Source organism: Nerophis lumbriciformis, linkage group LG38 (assembly GCF_033978685.3).
Source record: "Nerophis lumbriciformis linkage group LG38, RoL_Nlum_v2.1, whole genome shotgun sequence".
NCBI lineage: Eukaryota > Metazoa > Chordata > Actinopteri > Syngnathiformes > Syngnathidae > Nerophis > Nerophis lumbriciformis.
In genome coordinates this window covers 17,120,965-17,142,648 of record NC_084585.2, presented here as the reverse complement: position 1 = coordinate 17,142,648, position 21,684 = coordinate 17,120,965, and the positions used below count along the sequence as shown (strand labels likewise).

Here is a 21,684-nt window from a genome sequence, read left to right as displayed (position 1 = left end):
GTACCTTTAGTTGTCCCTGAACATTTCTCAGTTGTTTCTGTGCTTCAGCTGCCTGCCGGTTGGCATGGCTCAGCTGAATCTCCATCTCATTCAGGTCTCCCTCCATCTTCTTTTTAATTCTCAGGGCATCGTTCCTGCTCCTGACCTCAGCATCTAAAGTGCTCTGCATGGACTCAATCACACGCTGACTGTTCCTCTTTATCTGCTCTATCTCCTCATCTTTCTCTGCAAGCTTTCTGTCGATCTCACTCTTGACTTGAGTTAGTTCAAGTTGAACACGAAGAATCTTGGACTCCTCGTGCTCCAGAGTAGCCTGTGAACAGAGAAGACGTTTATTAGCTAAGGCAAAGAAAAGCCCCTTCATTATGATTACATCATTATTTGTGTCCGTGATGTGATAATGGATTGTTACCTCTGCTTCTTCCAGAGCTGTCTGAATTTCAGACTTCTCGCTTTCCACCGTCTTCTTTCCCTTCTCCAGCTCATGGATCGTCTTTCCAGTCTCTCCAAGTTGCTCGCTTAGATCAGAAATCTCCTCTGTGAGAGCATCACCATTATATAGAAGTATCATTTGTAGGATATTTTTTAAGTTGCAGTCATGATGAACGATATACGTACTAGGACGCAAGGTCATGTAAAAATATGGAGTTGATCCCCGTTTTACAACTATAATAGCGTCCACTCTTCTGAGAAGACTTTCTACAAGATGTTAATCTTGTCCGTGGGAATTTTTGTCCATTTGTTTTTTGTTTTTGTCCAAAGCCCCCATTGATGAGCTACAGTAATTGACCAAGCCATATGTGTCAAGGGTTGGTATAGTGTTGTTGACTTGTAAACCATCTTGCCATTGTAAATGTTAATCTTTTGGGTAAATCAGGTGTATAAATAAAAAAAAATAGAAAAGCTTACGTTGCAGGTTCTTGTTCTCCCTCTTGAGGGTCTCCAGGTGATCCAGAGCTTCCTCATAGGAATTCTTCAGTTTGAACATTTCCGTGCTGAGTGAGCGGGCCTCCTTCAGCGCTCCTTCCAACTCTGCCTGGCTTTCCTCATATTTCTGCTTCCACTCGGCAAGAACCTGAACACATCCCAAATGAGCATCTTCAGTCACCTCATGTTAAACATTGAAGTTAAATTACATTTCGACAACAAAATAAAAGCTGACCTTGTCAAAGTTCCTCTGCTTTTTGTCGAGGTTGGCAGCCAGAGCGTTGGCTCTCTCCACGTCGATCATCAGATCTTCCACTTCACCCTGCAGCCTCTGTTTGGTCTTTTCCAGAGAGGCACACTTCGAGTTCACTGCCTCAATGGACTCCTCTGCATCCTGGAGACGCTGGGCAAGCTTTTTCCTTCAAACACATTTATTTGTTTAATGATTGTGCTTTTTCCTCTTAGGGATATTCGATTTAACAATAAGTGACGTTATACTGCGCGTGTCATGGCTTACTTTGCCTCCTCAAGCTCCTCAGTGCGCTGAATGGCATCAGTCTCGTATTTAGTTCTCCACTGAGCAACCTCACTGTTGGCCTTGGACATGGATCGCTGCAGCTCAGCCTTGGCCTCCTGTTCCTCTTCATACTGCTCTCTGAGCAGGTCACAGTCATGACGAGCAGACTGGACAGCGTGGGCCAGGGCGTTCTTTGCCTGCCACCCAGAAGAATACTCGTGTGAATAGTTGTTTTGATTGCTAGATCTCGTTTTGCTTTGTGAGTCAGATTTCATTGACTGTTACCTTAACTTCCTCCTCAATGTGTCTCTTGAGCTCTTCAATCTGCTGGGTGTAACCCTGCTTGCCTCTTGTGAGCTGAGACACCAGGGCTTCTTTTTCCTCCAGCTGACGTGTAAATTCACCTAATCAAAGATGATGAATTCAAGAAATCCAAATGAAATGATAACCCAAAACAAATTACGATGCCGGCGCTTTTATCAACAATAAGTAGTATAGATGCTATGTGAACTGATTAAACAATGTGATGCCAGTGTGGTTCTTATTGTGTCTGAAAGAGGTGGTGCCTACCATTCTCAGTCTGAAATCTTGCTTTTTGTATGCTAATGTCATTTAGTTGACGGACATTTTCATCATTCTTGGACTTTAGCTCACTCAGTTGATCCTCCAATGTCCTGCACATCTTTTCAAGGTTGATCTGGTTAAAGAATATTTCATTAGCATGATACCATTACTCTTTTTTTTTAGTGCTTGAGTTGGGAAATGCTCTCACCTTTGATTTAACAATGGACTCCATGTTGCTGCTGAGGTCGTCAATCTCCATCTTGTATTCACTCTTCTCCTTCTCCAGCTTCTGCTTGACACGCTGAAGGTTGTCAATCTGCTCGCCAAGTTCTGCCACGCTGTCAGCCTGCTTCTTGCGAAGAGCAGCAGCGGTGGCCTCGTGCTGCAGGGTGGACTCTTCCAGGTCACGACGCAGCTTCTGGAACTCAGCCTCACGCTTCTTGTTCATCTCGATCTGAGCAGAAGTGGCCCCACCGGCCTCTTCAAGTCGCTCGCTGATCTCCTCAAGTTCCCTGGAGAGATCAGACCTCTGCTTCTCAACCTTGGCCCGAGCAGCACGCTCAGCTTCAATCTCCTCCTCCAACTCCTCAATGCGAGCCTGAAATATATTTATTTTAGTTTCTTTCTTTTTTTAATGTCTTTTTACAATGACATTTGTTAGTAAATACCTGAAGTTCTTTTATCTTTTTCTGTAGTTGAATTCCTAGAGTTTGCTCATCCTCTATCCTACTCAGTATTTGGCTGATCTCAAAGTCCTTTCTAGAAATGGATAGTGGTACAAGTAATACAGTGTATTAAAGCGGTGTGTCATTTATGAATACAGTATATGGAATACATACTTCTTTATTTTCTCATCAGACTGCTGCTTGTCATTTTCCAGATCCATTAGAGATTCCTGAGCCAGCTTCAGATCTCCTTCCAGCTTCCTTTTAGCTCGTTCAAGATCCATACGGAGCTTCTTTTCTTGTTCCAGGGATCCTTCAAGCTATTAGGAATATATATGTTTATACAGTGCATGATGTGACTCTTCACATTTTCTACATAATGTTGCTCACTCACATCATCGACTTGCTGTTCCAGCTTTGTCTTGGCCTTGGTCAGAGTGTTGACTTTGTCTTCCTCTGCTTGAAGATCATCCAGGGTCTGCTGATGGGCCTCTTGGAGGGCTTTCTTTTCTTTAGTCAACTTGGCGATGGTCTCATCTTGAGAGGCCATCTCCTCTGTCAGGTTTTTTACCTGCGCAAACATTCATACATTCGAGTGAGGGCACTGTTTAGATTTATGTTGAGGTGGCAAAAGACAAAAAAATCATCTTAAAACCTTGTTCTCAGTGGCATGTTTCTCTTTCTCTACTTTAGCCAGAGTAAGCTCCAAGTCATCAATGTCTTTCTTCAGCTCAGAGCACTCATCCTCCAGCTTCCTCTTTTTGGCTGTCAACTCAGCGTTGATTTCCTCCTCATCCTCTAGCCTCTCTGTTGTCTCTTTCAGTTTGGCCTCCAGCTGGATTTTGGCTTTGATTAGCCCCTCACACCTTTCTTCAGCATCAGCAAGGTTCTCACCATCCTAAAAAGCAAAGCAAGCAAGTCCATGTCACTGCTCGAAGGAGGGTATGTATTTGCAAGAGCAAGACGTTTTGGGCTTACAGATTGCACTTGCAATGTGAGGTCATTCTTCTCCTGCAGGAGAGAAACCATCTTTTCCTCCAGCTCCTTCTTCTTAGCCAAAGCCTTTACAAGGTCCTCCTTGGTTTTTTCAAAGTCTTCTTTCATTTGTGCCATCTCCTTTTCAGTCTCTGCACTCTTTAGCAGAGGCTTAATCTTGAAGTACAGCTTCATCCATGGCCATGTTTTAACATTCATGAATGAGCGGATGTTGTACTGGATGGAGTAAATGGCTTCTCTGAAAATACCAGAAGCAATACTCAGTCAAAGGTGTTATTTATTTTTTGTTGATGCGAAACTGCTGTATGTGTTGGCAGACACTGTACCTCCTTTCCATCATCTTGACAAACTCTCGTCTCATAAGGTAGCCTCTGCACAGAGCCTGAGTCATTGTGACCAACTCAGCCAGTTTCTCATCTCTCATCTCTTCTAGTGTACCCAGTAGGCCGGCTTTGAAGAATACCTGAAAGTTATGACAGTTACTTTCTACTTCTTTTAGTCTACTGATAATTGCAATCTTTTAACACGATTTTTTTACACCACCTTGGTATGGCCAAACTTGTACTGTGTGTGATCCACATTGATGGATCCCAGTAGTTTCTCTGAGGCCTTTTTATTATCAATAAACTGACCCTCAGGGATGACGCTAGCATTCAATACTTTGTATCTGAAAGTAAAGATTTTATTTAGGTAGGATGCCTTACTTAGACTATATAAGAAACACTGCTAATACTAGATCTATGCTACAGGTACCTCTGCTTAAAGTCACCATAGAGGATTCTGCTGGGGAAACCTTTCCTGCAGATTCTGATGCCTTCCAGCACACCATTACAACGCAGCTGGTGGATGACCAAGAAGTTCTCCATAAGACCTAAAAAAGCAGAAAATAGTAATAGTGAGAATAAATTAGATTATAATGCTTTGTTAGTAATCATTAGTGGACAATTACATATTGTATATCTATATAATAATATAATAATTCAATCAGTTTATTTGGCTATATTAAAAATTGATAGGCACGATCAACAATCATTTTATAATGGTAGTAATGAAACCTTTGTAAAAGCCATGAATGCTACAAAAATTTAGTGTTGTACTACTTTTGGAAATTGGTCCTTGAGCGTGAGGTGTCTTACCTGGCGTTTTGGATTCGTTGGGAATCAGGCAGCGCACAAAGTGAGGATGTGTGCACCTTAAGTTTGTCATCAGTTTGCCTAGATTCTCCTGATGGATTAAGATGACATTGCATTTACATAAATGGAACTATGTGCGTGTGTGTGGGTGTTTGTATGTATGTGTGTACAGTATTTTACTTACTCTGAACAATGCAGACACCGTTTGGAAGGAGCCCCCCTTCTTCTTGCCACCTTTCTTTGCGCCTGCACTCTCAGCTGTCGGTGCAATTACAATGTTATTAGTAAAACGTTTTCCTTCTAAAAAATAGTACATCCTACCTTCTGCTAAGGCGTGGGATGCATACAGGTAGACCAGGAGCTTGATGGAGGACTTCTGGTAGAGCTGAACAACTGAGTCGTTCAAGGGGTCTTTGTTCTTGTCCAGCCAGCCGGTAATGTTGTAGTCCACAGTGCCAGCATAGTGCACCAAGGAGAAGTGGGCCTCAGCCTTGCCTTTGGTTGGCTTCGGCTTCTCGAAGGACTTGTTCTTACCAAGATGCTGGTCATACAGTTTGTTCTTGAAGGTTGTGTCTGAAGCCTTGGGGAACATGCACTCCTCTTCAAGGATGGAGAAAATGCCCATTGGCTGTAATGACATGTCAGCATTATATTATTCATTTTATTATGTACTATTTGACAAGGTTTTCTTTTATACCTTCTCTATAAGCTCTATGCAGGCAGCCAAGTCCATGCCAAAATCAATGAACTCCCATTCGATTCCTTCTTTCTTGTACTCTTCTTGCTCCAGGACAAACATGTGGTGGTTGAAGAACTGTTGCAGTTTCTCATTGGTGAAGTTGATGCAGAGCTGCTCCAAGCTGTTGTACTACAGAGGTAAGGGAGAAACAAAATCATTTTCTTTTCATTTGACAAATAACAAAAAAACATTTGTATCAGTGTACTTACATCAAAAATCTCAAATCCAGCAATATCCAGGACACCGATGAAGTAGCTTCTGGGCTGCCTGGTGTCCAGCATCTCATTGATTCTGATCACCATCCACAAGAACATTTTCTCATAGACAGATTTGCAGAGGGCACTGACAGAGTTGTTTACCTGTTGATAGAAACTGACATTCATTGGGATTTTTTTTGATAGAGCCAAGGTGTTAATGAAGCACTACTCTGTACCTGAGGCACAGTCTGACTCTTAGTCACAAACTCGTTTCCAACTTTGACCCTCGGGTAGCACAGAGCTTTCAGAAGGTCAGCAGAGTTCAGGCCCATGAGGTAGGAGATTTTATCAGCCACTAAAAACAGGATTTAGACAATCTCATTAACAAATGTTCAACAAAAAAATGTTATCCATGCTTGATGACCAACAGATCTGTGACATACTCTCAGTGCCGTCTGGCTCAGCTTGCTCTTCACGCTGCTTCTGCTTGAACTTCATGTTACCATGTTGCATCACAGCTCCAGTCAGCTTGTACATGCTGACTTTCTCCTCAGCAGTAAAGCCCAGGATGTCAATGGCGGTCTGTAGAAATGTTAACATGCAGCCATTGTAAGTTAACTTTGTAACGAAAAGACAGGGATTCACTACATTTGGCGTGGATTTGATTATTGTCTTACATCAGTAGCAATAAACTCCTCAATGTCATTGATGCTCTTTACAAGAATTTCTCCCTGACTGATCATGGGATAGTCGTAAGGGTTGGTGGTGATGAGAAGAGCCTCTGCATGAACATAACTTGATGTTAATTCTTGTTACCTGGCACAATAAAAGTAGCAAGTCTGAGGTCAAATCATTGTTGTACCAAGTAGCTCTGGTTTGTGGCCGGTCATGAGCTGATAGAAGATGTGGTAGCTCCTCTCAGCCGACAGCTGGAAGGTGACACGGGACTTCTCCAGCAGATCTGTGAATCGCACAGTACAATGTTAGAAAGAATGCACAAAAGCAAAGTGTGGTATCATCATATCTTGTCTTACAAGTTTCAATATCTGCTGAAGCCAGCTTTCCCGTCGTGCCAAAGTGAATTCTGATGAATTTACCCTATTCAAAAGTGTACGTTTAAAAATATATATATTTCACAATCATTTTCGAAGAAGATAGATAGAAGGACACTTACAAAGCGGGAGGAGTTGTCATTCCTCACAGTTTTGGCATTACCATAAGCCTCCAGCAAGGGATTAGCGGCAATGATTTGATCTTCCAGTGATCCCTTCATAAAGACCACTTTTGTGATATAGTTTGTCAAATCAAATGTATGACTTTTGCTATATTTTATCTCACCTGCATTTTGCTGGCAGATTGTTCTGCTTTCTTTCCTCCAGCCACTGCGATTGTCGCAAAGTACTGGATGACACGTTTGGTGTTCACAGTCTTTCCTGCACCCGATTCTCCACTTAAAGTGAAAACATTATTAGTGGTTTATTCCTTTCATTCTACATTGTACTTTTCTTTGAACAATATATGAGAGGCCAACATACGTGATGAGGACTGACTGATTTTCCCGGTCTGTAAAAAAATTATTTGAACATATTTATATTTGCTATATGCTGCAGTGTCATCTCCAGTGTGTTAAGAGTACACAAAAGCTTGTTTCTTGTATACCTTGGAGCATGAACTGATAGGCATTATCAGAGATGGAGAAGATGTGGGGTGGAGCCTCAATCCTCTTTTTGCCTCTGTATCCCGCTACGACCTTTGAGTCGTACACTGGGAGCCACTTGTAAGGGTTCACAGTGACGCAGAACAACCCGGAGTAGGTCTGGAAAATGTTGTGATATGTTAGCCATCCACTTTTAAAACACTAATATCTAATTTAGGCCGGACTCACATAGATCATCCATGCTGCATAGCGCTCTTTGAGGTTATACAGCACAGAAGGCTCGCTGAGGTGGGTCATCATGGCCATGTCCTCAATCTTGTCATACTTTGGTGGATTCATGGGGAAGATTTCGTCCTCCTTGACTGTCAGAGTCTGATATAGAAATACAACATTAACACAACTGTATTAGTGGGCTTTTACAGTGCTGTACGCTTACCTTTTTAACAAGTAGCACGGTGCTTCTAAATGAAAAAAATTAGTAACACAGAATTTTTTGTGTAGCACAGAACATTTTTTGTAGCAATAAGAAATCCTAAATATCCCAATTTCATTATTAACACTCAAACAAGGTACACATGTGCACTCATACATATAAACACAATGCCATCATAATTGACCTTTAAGAGTGGTGTTTTTATAGGTAAACATTATTATAGGACATACACACAAATATTTTAGCCAGGAACCTGCCAACTGCTTCATGATGCTGTTTGACATGTTGTCTTCTGAAAATTACGTTACTTGTTACTTTACCAAAAAGTAATTGAATGACTAATTACTAAATTACTCTTTAATAAATGTAATTAATTACGAGGTAAAGTAATTAATTCGTAAAAATTCTAATATCTGACATAATGCAGTTAAGATAGGTTTCAGTATGTGCGTGTGCCTTTTAAAAGGCGGTGTCGGTCGCCTAGTGACATGTGTTTCAAAAATGCATATTTGAGGTTAAAATGATCTCCATCCACACAAGTGTAGTTTCAAAACTGTCTATGTTTACACATAAACACATACACCTGCTGTCATGCACATTTTGTCCAATCAGAGGCCTGAAAAAAGCAACAACAGCTGACTTGGTGGCATTAAACTTCTATTGTGTTTATTTTGATGTACTAGACGTACAATGACATGTACATTATCTTTAGAACCAGCCTGCACTTACACTTAGCCCTGGGAACATTATTAATCTTTTTTTTCAGTGTTTAAAGCGCACATGCACGTATGTGCTGCTGAAACCCAACACTCATAGAATTATAACATGTTTACCAACATGGGAATGCCATGTTCACCAACATGGTGATGTATTACATCTGCAGTGACGTGTACATTATTTCTAAAATCAGCACGCACTAACAAGCCAAGGAAACCCTTTTGCATGTTTGAGTGCTTATATAAACCACACGGACGTGCGTGTGCCACTGCAAAACTCTCATGGAATTATAAAGCATCGATAAAGTGATATAGTACATGTGCAATGAAGTGTATATTGTCTTTAACATCAGTACACACTGCAAGGAGGATACTACATTATGTTTTTTTTTAGTTGCTTTGTCGCTTTTTACGCGGGTCCCCGGTTGCGCCTGGCTCCATCTACACCAGTGGTTCTTAACCTGGGTTCGATCGAACCCTAGGGGTTCGGTGAGTCGGCCTCAGGGGTTCGGTGGAGCCTCCGCCGTGGAGGTCAAGACACACCCGACTTATCGTGTAAATAAAAACTTTTCCCTATCGTCGTATTATAGATACGGCAACAGCAGAAGTCACACTGGTTTTCAGGTGTGTCATTTTTTGTGAGTTTATGCACTGTGTTGGTTTTGTTCTTTGAACAAGGTGATGTTCATGCATGGTTCATTTTGAACACCAGTAAAAAAACATAACTTTGTCTTGAATTTGAAAAAAACCCAACATTTTATTTTTCACTAAAGAAGGGTTTGGTGAATGCGCATATGAAACCGGTGGGGTTCAGTACCTCCAACAAGGTTAAGAACCACTGATCTACACAAATGGGAGCAACACACATAAGTTAACTTCATGATTTGTCAATAAATAAGAACTAAACACATAAGATAATGTTGCACCTTTCTCATGACACAGAGCAAAAAGTCTTGCTTGTCAAAGTTGTTCCATCAGGTGGAGGTCCGACAGTGATCTTATCTAAAACAGCTGTATGTCATTGTTGCTGGCGGGAGTGTGGCAAAGTTCATTTGGATGTGTCTTTTTTATTAATGTTGAGTGAAAATAGCAGCATGTTCAATCATACAGTAATTGCTCTTATAGTGTGTTTAAAGCCAGCAAGGCAGAAGCTTTGTAAATGACAGCGCACAACAGTGACGTCATCACAAGTCTCTGTTTGTGCTGTGTAAATGCATACGCTGAGCAGAGAGTTTTGGAACTCTACACTTTGGCCAGCGTTTGCAAAAGTCTGCGTTTTTAAAGATAAAAGTGTGCGTTTGCATGTGGACTAGAGGCCTAAATGCAGAGATAAACGCAGAGATAAGTATGCGTTTATTAAGTATCAGTGTTCTTGTGGACATGGCATAGTTTGAGCTGTTATGTTAGCTTTAGCAGGCTAGCAGCAGCAGTTTGTTGCAGCTCTTGTGAATCTTTCACTGGTTTGTGTTACCTCTGCCTAATAATTAGATTGAATGTTGCTTCCATGGCTGTATGTTCTTATCAACAAACGCAGTATTATTTGGACGCCAAGTTTGTCACTTAAATCATTGATGTGTTCAATATTACCCCCGACCCTCGTAGTAACCAGCACGCAGTGCAGTTTGTGTCTAGTTCAAAGGTGGTGAAAAAAACCTTGGCTTTTTCTGACCAGTTCCTTGCAATATGACCTTGTTTTTTGGTGTGTTGCAAGACTTGGAGCTCACACAGTCTACAGCTACCAGATGGAATGATCCAACACATTTCCCAAGACAAAATGCTGCTCTTCTTACATAAAGCTCCTTTAGAAATAAGACTTCTTTTAACCAAAATGATCTGCTCATTTCATATATTTCAGTACTAGCAGGTTTAATAAAGACTTACCAAACAAAATCCTTTACAAATAACTTATTTGATCAGTTTAGCTTTTGCACTCTGTATAATTAATACTGTACTGCAAGGACCTGCCAATTCTGTGTAGTGCTGGGAGTGACCGACTCTTTTTTTGACCATTAAAGCATAAAGTCAGTGTGTGTGCATGTGTGAGATAGTGTGTCTGCGTTTGTGTGTGTGTGTTGGCATAAGTAAGAGAGTAAGGTTGAATTTGAAGAAAAAATGTATAGTTTTTGTTGTTGTTGCTACTTTGGCATAGTTACAGTACAGTAGCATTTTGCAATAAAGCGATTGTTGATTGGCCACGTTAATAACACGGGAGACATCACAGTCGGTCCTTTTAAAACGGTCTGGGTGGCTTTTTTCGTTGCGGTCAATCTTTGGGTGGTGCTCTGATGTTTAAGTGATTTTACGAACGTGGAAAAATAATACATTTTTGAATATTTGCTAATCGATATTAAATGTCACGTGTCACATCGCGATATATCAAAAAATCGATACACACCCCTAGTTTTACATGGGTGTGTAAAGATAAATCCTGCATTGCATTACAGGAAGTATTACCTATACTAAGCAGTGTTACCTTCCCACAGATCGTTTCCACGGTGGCTTTACCACCCTCTCTTTTCAGCAGTTTGCCTTTGAGGTACATTTCGCGGGGTTCCGTCACAAAGAACGATGTCTTGGCATCAAAGGGAGTAGTCTGGGCTTCAATTCTCTCTTTTTCGGGCTTACGGAGGTATATGGCTGCCGGGCCGAAACACTCCATTTCTGCGTCCCCACTCATGATGATGCTTTACTGCAAGGATGTTAAAAAAGAAACAAGATAGTGGGTGTGTATTAGGATCACAATATTGTATGTTTGCTCTAAATTTGATAACAGGCTAGGCAAATTAACATGCACTAAAATACAAATGGAAAGAAAATCATAAAATATGGTCATTAGGCGAGATTTGCTTAAGATATAACATGTTTTTTTTTAAATAAGACATAAGTCTATTTTCCGGGGTAGAAATTGAATTAATTATTACATTAAAAAGAAATTCATATTACCTAAGTGTTTTTATTAATTATATTTACTGTTTCATCACTGAGGTTTACTGTCTGCTTGTTGCATTAAATGCAAAAATGTTTTACTATTTAATCCTTTCGTGTTAATCGTTTTTGTAGTTTGAAAATAATTTGGATTTAATGCACACGTGTGCGATGCACGGTTAAAACAATGCCACACATTCACAGACTATTAATTAGATAAGTGTTCGACAAGCAGAAATAAGCGAAACTACTTACGTTGTTCACCAACCTCTGCAGAAATGTGAATGATGGTCTGGTGAGGATTCTGAAACACAACACAAATAGTTGAGATGTACTGTACTACAAATAAAACCCTAATAAAGAAAGGAGCTTGCTGTTTTCCCTGGCCAAGACTTTGCTAGTGGCCATGCCCTGCATTGTTCTCTAAGCTGCTGGCTGGACTCAGCCTAATATAAGACATGAGGACACTCACCTTGACTCGTCGCCTGTCAGTCCTTGAGGGCGTCCTGCCATCCTTCTTATATAGCCATCGCTGGTCAGCAGTCACTTGCTTTTTTTGGTCATGCACTTTTACGCTGATTGCTGGGGTATTTTTTGCCTCTCGTTTCCCCATCCCTGATCAATAGCTGCTAATGCTGCTCACACAAAAGACATGGGAAATACACTGTTGTTTGAATGGGAGCAATGATAATAGTTAATTTGGGTGCACGAAGGGAACTCCATTGCTGTCAGCAGCAGATTAAATGGGCTTTAGGAACATGAAGTGCGATGATGCTTTTGCTCAAACATTCAAATCATTTAACTTGAACGATAAAACTACACGCCCCAAAAAGTGATGAATACATGTACGCAATGTGTACAATTTAATGTGAGGAATGGCAGCATAGAGGATTCGCTATTCATAGATCAAGACGCATTTTTTTCTGAACCTTGTGTCAATAATCTTGTGGTATCTGTTACCAAAGTTCAGACATTGTTTGGGTCTTTACAATAATCTTTCTAATGCACCTTGGCACTGAAGAGTGTCCAACTTTAGCCGCGGAGAAGCGCTCATATGACAGTGACATTCTGCTACAGAAGCCTGGCAAGTCTTTCCTGTGACAAAGCAGCAAAATGCGGCCTCTCCTAAGAACCTGTGAAAACCAATGAAGCGTCTCACTTTGATCAAATCCCAAAGTTAATTGGATTTGTTGCTTGGACAAAAGAGCGTGTAACAATGCTCGTATTAATAGCACCGCATCCGGTCACAGATGACACAGGATTATTTGAAAAGGACATTCTTCCAACGCTTGACATAATAACACAGCTTCCAGAGATTCATTATCTCTCATAAATCATGCCAGGCAAAAGGAGGACATCTGGGATTGACTTAATGGAATATAGCTGTGTTTTAACTTGCCTAAAAAGTTGAAACTAGAAAAGTAGTGCTATGCCAAAAGCCATGCAGTTATTGGTTGAGGGAATGATTGTACATTTCATTTTAGTTTTACAACTTTACCCAACAGTCCTATGATTATATTATGTACTGCATTGTGTTATAAGTTATATATATATATATACTGTATACCACTTTACACTTTTTTATATTCCATTATTCTATTATTGTTTCTATTACTGGTAGTGTTTATTTAGTCTGACCTCTAATGTGACTCTTGATGGCTACTTAGGAGCAGTTTGGACTGGAAAAAGGATTGTGTTGCCATCTGTCGCCCCACTTGATTGAATGACTTTTGGCCAATAAAAAGCTATTTGTACATGTATGCACGAACATGCTGACCCTTGCTGTGTTTTTATCTGTTAAACCAGCATCTTAGAGTCATGAGTAGGGCTGTCTTCGCCTAAGATATTCATAGTCGAATTTAGTTTGTTAGATTTTTCCCATCGTCGATGATCAGTTGAATCTGCAAAAAGAACCGATGATGATATATAGTAGTGTATAGCCTATTAACTGGTCAATAGGTGTCAGTAATGTCACACTGATGTGCTTATAATGTCCGGCGATTTGACTGCAAGGTTGATCTTTAGATCAGATTCGTCCGAATCGAATGATCGAATCTAAGGCTATTTGAAGACTGCCCTAATTAATGGGCGGTGTGGCTTGGTTGGTAGAGCGGCTTTGCCAGCAACGTTAGGGTTCCGGGTTTGATCCCCGCTTCCGCCCTCCTAGTCACTGCCATTGTGTCCTTGGGCAAGACACTTTAACCACCTGCTCCCAGTGCCACCCACACGGGTTTATAATGTAACTTAGATAATGGTTTTCACTATGTAAAGCGCTTTGAGTCACGAGAGAAAAACGCTATATTAATATAATTCACTTAAATTCACATGACACTTAAAAAGACAATCAACTTTGCGTAACCATACGCTTCACCCCAAGGCTTCAATTACAAATTGGGTTGGGCCAGATTTTTAAAACATGCCATTTCCGGCCGTCAGCAATCAAAATGTAATGACAATACACAAAAGCAAAGAAATGTAATAATAAAGCCAACATTTATTCATTGATTTCCCTTTAAAGTAACTTAAATTTGACACAGGGATATCAAAATATGCATATTAACACAGCAAAAAAATTGTAATTCAACAGCAACGAAAAAGTGAGTTGAAGTCGTAATCTTTCCGTACTAAAACACATTCAGTACAAAATAAACACATTGATTTGACGTTTAGAGTCTGCAGTAAAATAAAACAAGTGTTTGTCAATTTCACGCCAGATTAAAACTATGATTTTCTTCGTCTATTTTGCGTTTTTACGGGCCGAGAAAGACATAGTTTTGAGTTTGTCTCACAATCTGGTGCTGCTCACTTTCACAACAAAGTGATGCAATGTGGGTTGTCTGTTGCTTGGCTACACAGAGTGTTGCATTCACGTCTTTGCCCTCAAATGTAGTGACAAAAACTGTAGCAGATTCAAAAGAACCAGCCTACTGTCAATGTCAACGGCAGTTGTTGAAGTGGAATTTCTCCTTGTTAGCATTGAGGTATTGTGTGGCAGAACGATCGCTGTGGATCGACCACTATTAGCCAAAAATAGTCTAAATCAACCACTTTAAATTCCTTTCAGTTCTAAACAAAAAACTCAGCTGTCTACCTGCACCACAAGGAGTAACAGCACTCCTTTGAAGACAAAAATGTACAGAATTTTGTCTTCAAAGGTACGAAAGAAGAGTGAGGGAAGCCATCTATGTCAAGGTTGAAAAACCATCCCGGAACAGAGGAGGTGGTCTGCGACACCACCTGTTTCCCAAATGCAATACTGTCCTTTCAACCATTCCTAAAAAAAACTCTGCAAATTAGCCTCCAACAAATAACAGGAGTTAGAAACATTCTGGGCACAGATGCTCCTTTGTGCCATTTGTTGACAACTGAAAGGAATGTGAAATGAAATGTTTTTTCTAATTCCATTTAACCTGTTTTCCACAGTGACTATTACACTTCTTAAAAATGGTATATTATTAGAATATGCCGCGGGCCGTTAAAAAGTTAGCGGCGGGCCAAACTGAGATACTGGTATGCAAAACCGTGATTATTTTTCCAATGGAACAATAAAGAACATTTCCTCCTATTCTTGTTAAAAACATGAATACCTTTCTCATTTTGCAAAGCAGACCTCAGCATTCAAAGCGAGGCATAATGTCGGGCATCTGAAGGGAGGACACGGTCTCAGCCTCGGTAAGAGTGTTAGCTTATGCTTTGCTAGCTAGCTAACAAGTGTGAGACGAAGTTGTGTGAAAAATAAATTTAGCTATCATTTTAGCCAAAGTCAGCCAGCTAAACTTTGTCTCCATCAATTCAAGTTAAAGCTTTGCCAATTTGCAATGTTGTAAAAAAGGGCACAATAACAAATGCGAACCACGCGCGCACAGACATACTCACAGAGCCAGACAGGCACCAATGCGGAGGTATCACAAGATTAAAAGTACAATATATGAAATAGTCAACATTTTAGGAATTAATCAAAGATAGAATTCTACACATTGAGTCTATTAGTGTGCTAAAACTGCATACCTGCCAACTACTCCGGTTTTCCCGTAATTAGTACGGTTTTCATCAACCTATTCCGGGTTACGGTTGCAGTGATAAAAAATACGGTTTTTCATTAATTAAAAAAACAATTTTTTTTAAAGTTTTATTCACGAAATCGCGTAACAACAATGACAATCGACACTGCTTCCCGTAACTTCCTATCGAGCCATTCCGAATGCCATGCGCGAGGCTATTTATAGCACCGCTGCCAAGCACAAGGCCATTGTTTCCAAACGAGTGAACGATCATGGAATCAGCCGGAGAAAAATCGCATACGAGTCTTAAACCGAAAAGAAAACTGCAGTCATTCCGTGAAGAATATTCAAAAGCCTATCCGGGAATAATTATCCGTTCCAAAAAGGGTGGAAACTACGCGAATTACACCTTGTGCAGACAAGATTTTTCGATCGGACACGGAGGAATTAGCGATGTAAAAGACCACGTTGGGACAAAAAAACACAAGTCTAATGCCGTTGCTATACAAGTGGAAAACTTTCAACGTTTTTCGTCGCCCAAACAGATTCTTTGGATGTGATAAATGCCGAAGTTTTATTTACGGAGGCAATAATTGAGCAAACAAAAAGGTAATGACACCAATGTTATCTATTGGAATTGTTTAGTACTGTTATACTGTTAAAAGTGTTTATACTATTTATGCTTTCAAGTCCAAGTTGAAGAAATCTTGTTAAATGTTGACAGCATAACTACCAAAATACAGAAGTATGTCCTTAATATTTTTGCAGTGCTATTTCTGTTGAAAAGTTAAAATGATTACATTAGAGATGTGATGTGCCACTTTTCAAGTGTCTGATGGCTTAAATTAATTTTCATTAATTTTTCATATTTTGAATTCTTTTGAAAGGCTTACAAAAAAACTACATTTGAATTGTAATTCCATGCTATTGACAGGACTATTAATTTTAATGAAGTTAGCTTACCATGTTTACAGTATGATAATTGTGATAGAAATGTGAATTTTAGGCACAGAATATTTACAATTGAACAAGGCAGTAGATTATACAAGCTTGGACAGAAAGTTAATAATGACACCAATTTTTTTTTTAATGGAATTGTTTAGTACTGTTTTACTATTTGTTTACTGTAAAAAGTGTTTATACTGTTTATACTTTCAATTAACAAATTGAAGTCTTGTGAAAGGTTGACAGGATAACTGGCATTAACTGTCAAAATAATTTCAAACTATTGAAGTTAGCTTACAGAATAAACATGTCAATCAACCCATATGATTTTTGCTGTAATATTTTTGTTTTGAAAAGTCACTGTGACTGATAGAAAAGTGATGGTTTTAGTAACATTTTAACCTGTCTGAATGCTAATGATCATTTTGCGTCGGGGGGCGAAGGAACCCCCCACCAGGACTTTGTCCTGGACCTACCGGGGCCTGCGGCCCCTGGACCCTGGCTACTAGGTTTTTCTGATTTCAAAAGTTGGCAGGTATGAAACTGCCAAGAGTTAATCAATAGTCAATATACCAGTGTGGAGCTTTTTGAACATCATCACAAAATGCTTCTTTTCTTTTTGAGGATGTTAGATTTTGTGTTTTGTTGTTTGTTTTAATTTCTGCTATTTTAACTGGGTTTTTGTTAACAAAAAAAACTAGGTTACATTTTTTTTTAGCAATTTGCCTTTCCTTTCTTTTAAACGGACAACATTTTAATGGTCATTTTAATGTTTGTAACAGCAAAATGAGCAGCACAGTAAATATTTATGAATGGATTAGTCGTCTTTGTTGTTACACATGCCTAAAATAGCTTAAGCTGCATTTAGAAGTCGATGGAAAATTTAGAGCCATTAGTTATGTGTACGCTTTATTATCCGTGTAATCGTCAAGATAATCGCTGACTAATCGACTATCAAAATAATCGCCCTAATTTACACCACACTTTTTTATGATTTGGATTATCTGCAGTACATAAAATAGCTTCACAGACCCTAACTATAGTTTTTTTTATTTGTTCTGTGATTCCCTAGCAGTGCCTTTTGTACTTTTCCTAATTGTGCAGTCAACAGGTGCTGAGTTTCACATCTCCCGGATTCTCACAAAAGGCACTTGCGTTGTCTCGAGGGTGCGCACTTATTTTTAAACTCATTCTCTACTGTAGATGGCCTTGTTGTGTGTCCTGACAGACTTGACAGCGAAGACGAGCCCAGGCTGGCGGCTTGACCTTCTCCACAAAAGTTGCGCGTTTGTTAGGGCGACAGGGGAGGGGTGTCTTCTTATATGACTTGGGGTAGTTTGCATTCTTTCCTTGTTGAAAGATGACACTGGAGTGACAAAGATACGAGGCAAGGGTCGAGGGGCTTTGGGGACTTCACACCCCACAAAGTAGTCCAATATATTAAATAAAAATGTGACACTGGATCCCTTTTGCGGCGCGAAAGGGAGTGCTTATATGGAGGAAATACAAATATAGACGTCTCCTCAGCAATGCTGGCAGCCTTGAGCTCTCATCAGCGTGAGCTCAGACATTTGTTTAGGGCCTTGGCTCTTATTGTGGAACAGCATTCGCTACGAGACGGCTCTTGTTTCATAAAAGGGATTATATGCTAAGCCAGGAGGCCTGCTTCAGACATAATACATCTCCAAAATGAAGCATTTATATTTATTTATTTCACCTGCGCAGGCTAATTAATGGAACTAATTGAATCAAAATACTTTTTGATACAGTTCTTCTCTTTTCAATGAGAATAAAGAGTAAGGATGCTCCAAAAAATGGATGACCTTCCAAATAATGATTTTTATTTATTCCTTTTGTAATTCCATTCATAATTTTCAAGAATCGATTAAAAAATACATATTTATTATATTATATATTATTATATATTTATAAGTAATACATTTTTAGATTCAAAACATTAAACCGTAATTATTTATATTATTATTATTATTATTGTTATCACTATTGATACTGTTGCGTTATTAATTTGTTTTGTTTTTTAGTATTTGAGTATTGTTTTCTGAATTGATTTGTAATCTATTGAATAACATTTTGTGATTGTTGTATATAAAATTGTAAAAATCCATTTTTAAAAAGACGTTGTTGTGCATATAAGTCATACGTCAGCAGACAAGAAGACCTTTTGTAACCTGTCACCTGTTTTGAAAATGTTTTATTATAATTGCATACCAAGTAATATTTTACATGAATCGAGAATAGATTCTGAATCAAATCATCATCCCAAGAATCAGACTGGAATCGTGAGCTGATCAAAAAGTAATCAAGAGTAACATCAAGTTAACAAGTGCAGCCATGCACTAATAGGTCTATTTTCATCGCTGCAGGACCTTGACACGCAGCATGTGTTTGGTCACTCAGTAACATTAGCGCCAAGATTTGCAGTTATCTTAACCTGCACGGCGTGATCACGTGATAACAGGCAACAACTTGACCGCGCCATTTTATTTCCAGCAGCTGACACTTTGACACTAAATAAATCACCTTATATCTGTAAGGGTGATAATATTGCTCTTTTGTCACAGGTAGTTCAATGTATAGAGCTAGAAGAGCTCTGTACAATGTATGTGGGGTTTTGATTTAAATAGTAAACACGTTATATTCACAATAAAAAAAAACATAATTGAAAGGGACAAGCGGTAGAAAATGGATGAATGGATGGAATTACTATTATTGGCCAGAATACAAGACAACCAAACAACGATTTTTTTAAACTTGTTATTTAGAAAAAATATTGGTCAGAAAAAATTTATTTAAAAAAAATATATATTTTCTATATCAGATAAAATAACAACTGGTGGATTACAATAACAAGGGTATACTATTCTTAGCTGCTGGTTTAATGACATGACTTTATTGATTATTAGTGATGGGTAAATGCAGCCTCAGTGAGTGTGTGCCACACTGACTTGCTGTAAACTGTACTGACACGGTTGCTGTTTCATAATGGCGCCTTATGCTGAATTTTAAAAAGTCACAAAATTTGACCTGCAAATGAAATTGATAGTTAACAAATACGATTATTTTCGTTTTTCGAGCAAATAGCTGTGCAGAAATAAATATAAAACATGCAACTGAGGTCACTGAGCCAAATAGTAAACAGGAAAAGAACATAAACTTTCCCACATTTCAAAATGTTTCCCTTTCCTCAGTTCTATATAGCTCAATGGTGGTAATGAATGTCCATGTCAAACGCGGCATGTCGCTTCACCAACATCTTTCAGTACAAGCTATCATTCAAGAGCCTGAAGGAGCGTTTTCTGGTAAACAACGTTTAGTGCTTAACTGTCAAACGACGCAGCAGCTGTTTCAGTAACTTGGGATGTGAACTCACGATTCAATTTGATTGCAATTCTTGGGGTAATGATTTGATTCAGAATAGATTCTCAAATAAACACAAGTCTTGGTTTAAACTTATTTTTTAATGGATAACTTAATTATCATTTACTTTATATAATTGAAGTATATCAATTGCTTGTCTGTTCAACTTGAATGTCGCAGAATTCCATGGAAAAAAACAGCATTAGTGTTTTTTACAAAAATGTGCATGTTTTCTATTTTTTTTAATACCGCTGTTTTAGAAATAGTATCAGTTCAAATGCAATACCCAGTCCTAGCGTGATAGCCTGAAAAACGTATTTAAAAAAATAATAATTATGCAGAATCGTAAGGAATAAGAATTGCAATTTGATTTTTTTCTGACAATTCCGTCAGTCACGTTTATTTTAAGTGACACACACATCGGAGGACACAGTATCACCCTTTGTATTTCATAACGCATCGATTCCTTAGTATTGTTTGACCCATCACTATTGATTACCATTATTTTAATATTCGCATCACAACTCTTTCTCTGTTGTTTGCCTCTGTGTCACATGGCTGCAAGTCATTTGGCGCCATCTGCAGGTTTGCATCAATGACACTAAACTTGGAATATAAGACAATGGGAAAAAATAGAAACTTATGTTCTTGTCAAAGCCATTTGATATATACTAGATGTGTTGTTTGAATTGAGGCTAATACATCATATTTGGGGTAATTACAATGAACACCGAAAGTGTGTCTCCAATTAACAAACGAGCAAAACAAAGGTCATCCAATGGCTGGGCAATTTATTTTGATTGACACTTACAAACAAAAAAGATCATATTCTATGATTTCTTGCATGAGTGTCTTATTGTGGCTGCTGTTCATTCTTCGGCATCCTTTCCCTTTGAAGCAACACAGAAGAGATGATAAGATTTCAAAGGTCAAAGTCACCATGCAGACATTCGTTTAAATAAAAAAACATACCCTGCCAATGTCACGGCTCTTGGCTCTCAGCTTGTTGACCTGAGACTCAGCAATGTCAGCTCTCTCCTGAGCTTCCTCCATCTCATGTTGAACCTTCCTGTACCTGGACAGGTGGCTATTGGCCTGCTCTTCCTGCCATGTGCACAAGTACGTACAAGTTCAAGTACAGCAGATGCATTACTCACAATACGTTAGGGGGAGATTTCAGGATGAAGCTAAAATGTACCATAACCTTAAGGGTAACTTCTTCACACTTGGAAGTTGTCCAAAAAGTAGTGAAACATTGAACAGTTTAGGTTTTTGAGGTTGTATAACAATTTTAGCTTCATCCTGAAACTTAACTGAGTTTGCCAACTATCCTTAACATTTCATGAGTATTGTATGTGGGACAACAATACTCACAGATTCCTCTGATTGCCTCTTGTAGGCTTTCACTTTTAGCTGCAGCTTGTCCACAAGGTCCTGGAGTCTCACAATATTCTTCTTGTCCTCCTCCGTCTGTATGTGGTAGACAGTGTAGTCTATGTAAGGCTACATTTAAACTGCGGTTTCTCTATGGATTTGACGCCAATAGTGAATTATGCACTTGCAGAGGCCGACCCTGCAATACTGGAGGTCAGCAAAGAGTATTCAGTGTGGTTAATATTGTGTACATGCTACACATGTCGCATCCATGTGTTTTTATCATTAGGACGAAGCTGCCCTCTAGAGGGGAAAATTATTATCTACAAAGAGCACTTTAGGAGTAGATGAGTAGATATTTTTCATATTTTTACCTGATAAGTGAGCTCCTTCACTCGACGTTCATACTTGCGGACTCCCTTGATGGCTTCGGCGCCTCTTCTCTGCTCAGCCTCCACCTCTGACTCAAGCTCTCGAACCTTCATGACAACAAGTCTACATTTCAGCAAAATATATT

General features: G+C 39.2%; 1 protein-coding gene across 1 annotated transcript in view; it reads right to left on the bottom strand.

The window, feature by feature from the left end:
- Nucleotides 1–21,684, bottom strand: part of LOC133578208 (uncharacterized) — a 40,249-nt gene that overhangs the window by 1,652 nt on the left and 16,913 nt on the right. The window contains exons 38-73 of the mRNA XM_061932440.2: nucleotides 21,542–21,646; nucleotides 21,168–21,263; nucleotides 20,766–20,897; nucleotides 20,664–20,683; nucleotides 11,018–11,228; nucleotides 7,624–7,767; nucleotides 7,398–7,554; nucleotides 7,274–7,301; nucleotides 7,077–7,188; nucleotides 6,913–7,005; nucleotides 6,773–6,836; nucleotides 6,601–6,699; nucleotides 6,416–6,519; nucleotides 6,182–6,320; nucleotides 5,975–6,093; nucleotides 5,751–5,900; nucleotides 5,500–5,670; nucleotides 5,124–5,430; nucleotides 4,987–5,060; nucleotides 4,806–4,893; nucleotides 4,423–4,540; nucleotides 4,213–4,336; nucleotides 3,996–4,132; nucleotides 3,652–3,907; nucleotides 3,329–3,571; nucleotides 3,068–3,244; nucleotides 2,848–2,993; nucleotides 2,677–2,767; nucleotides 2,217–2,606; nucleotides 2,015–2,141; nucleotides 1,730–1,848; nucleotides 1,445–1,641; nucleotides 1,163–1,346; nucleotides 910–1,075; nucleotides 413–537; nucleotides 5–313 (exon numbers count right to left, since the gene is read on the bottom strand). Coding sequence (XP_061788424.2) covers nucleotides 5–313; nucleotides 413–537; nucleotides 910–1,075; nucleotides 1,163–1,346; nucleotides 1,445–1,641; nucleotides 1,730–1,848; nucleotides 2,015–2,141; nucleotides 2,217–2,606; nucleotides 2,677–2,767; nucleotides 2,848–2,993; nucleotides 3,068–3,244; nucleotides 3,329–3,571; nucleotides 3,652–3,907; nucleotides 3,996–4,132; nucleotides 4,213–4,336; nucleotides 4,423–4,540; nucleotides 4,806–4,893; nucleotides 4,987–5,060; nucleotides 5,124–5,430; nucleotides 5,500–5,670; nucleotides 5,751–5,900; nucleotides 5,975–6,093; nucleotides 6,182–6,320; nucleotides 6,416–6,519; nucleotides 6,601–6,699; nucleotides 6,773–6,836; nucleotides 6,913–7,005; nucleotides 7,077–7,188; nucleotides 7,274–7,301; nucleotides 7,398–7,554; nucleotides 7,624–7,767; nucleotides 11,018–11,228; nucleotides 20,664–20,683; nucleotides 20,766–20,897; nucleotides 21,168–21,263; nucleotides 21,542–21,646 — 5,322 coding nt within the window. The remainder of the gene's footprint in view (nucleotides 1–4; nucleotides 314–412; nucleotides 538–909; nucleotides 1,076–1,162; nucleotides 1,347–1,444; nucleotides 1,642–1,729; nucleotides 1,849–2,014; nucleotides 2,142–2,216; nucleotides 2,607–2,676; nucleotides 2,768–2,847; nucleotides 2,994–3,067; nucleotides 3,245–3,328; nucleotides 3,572–3,651; nucleotides 3,908–3,995; nucleotides 4,133–4,212; nucleotides 4,337–4,422; nucleotides 4,541–4,805; nucleotides 4,894–4,986; nucleotides 5,061–5,123; nucleotides 5,431–5,499; nucleotides 5,671–5,750; nucleotides 5,901–5,974; nucleotides 6,094–6,181; nucleotides 6,321–6,415; nucleotides 6,520–6,600; nucleotides 6,700–6,772; nucleotides 6,837–6,912; nucleotides 7,006–7,076; nucleotides 7,189–7,273; nucleotides 7,302–7,397; nucleotides 7,555–7,623; nucleotides 7,768–11,017; nucleotides 11,229–20,663; nucleotides 20,684–20,765; nucleotides 20,898–21,167; nucleotides 21,264–21,541; nucleotides 21,647–21,684) is intronic.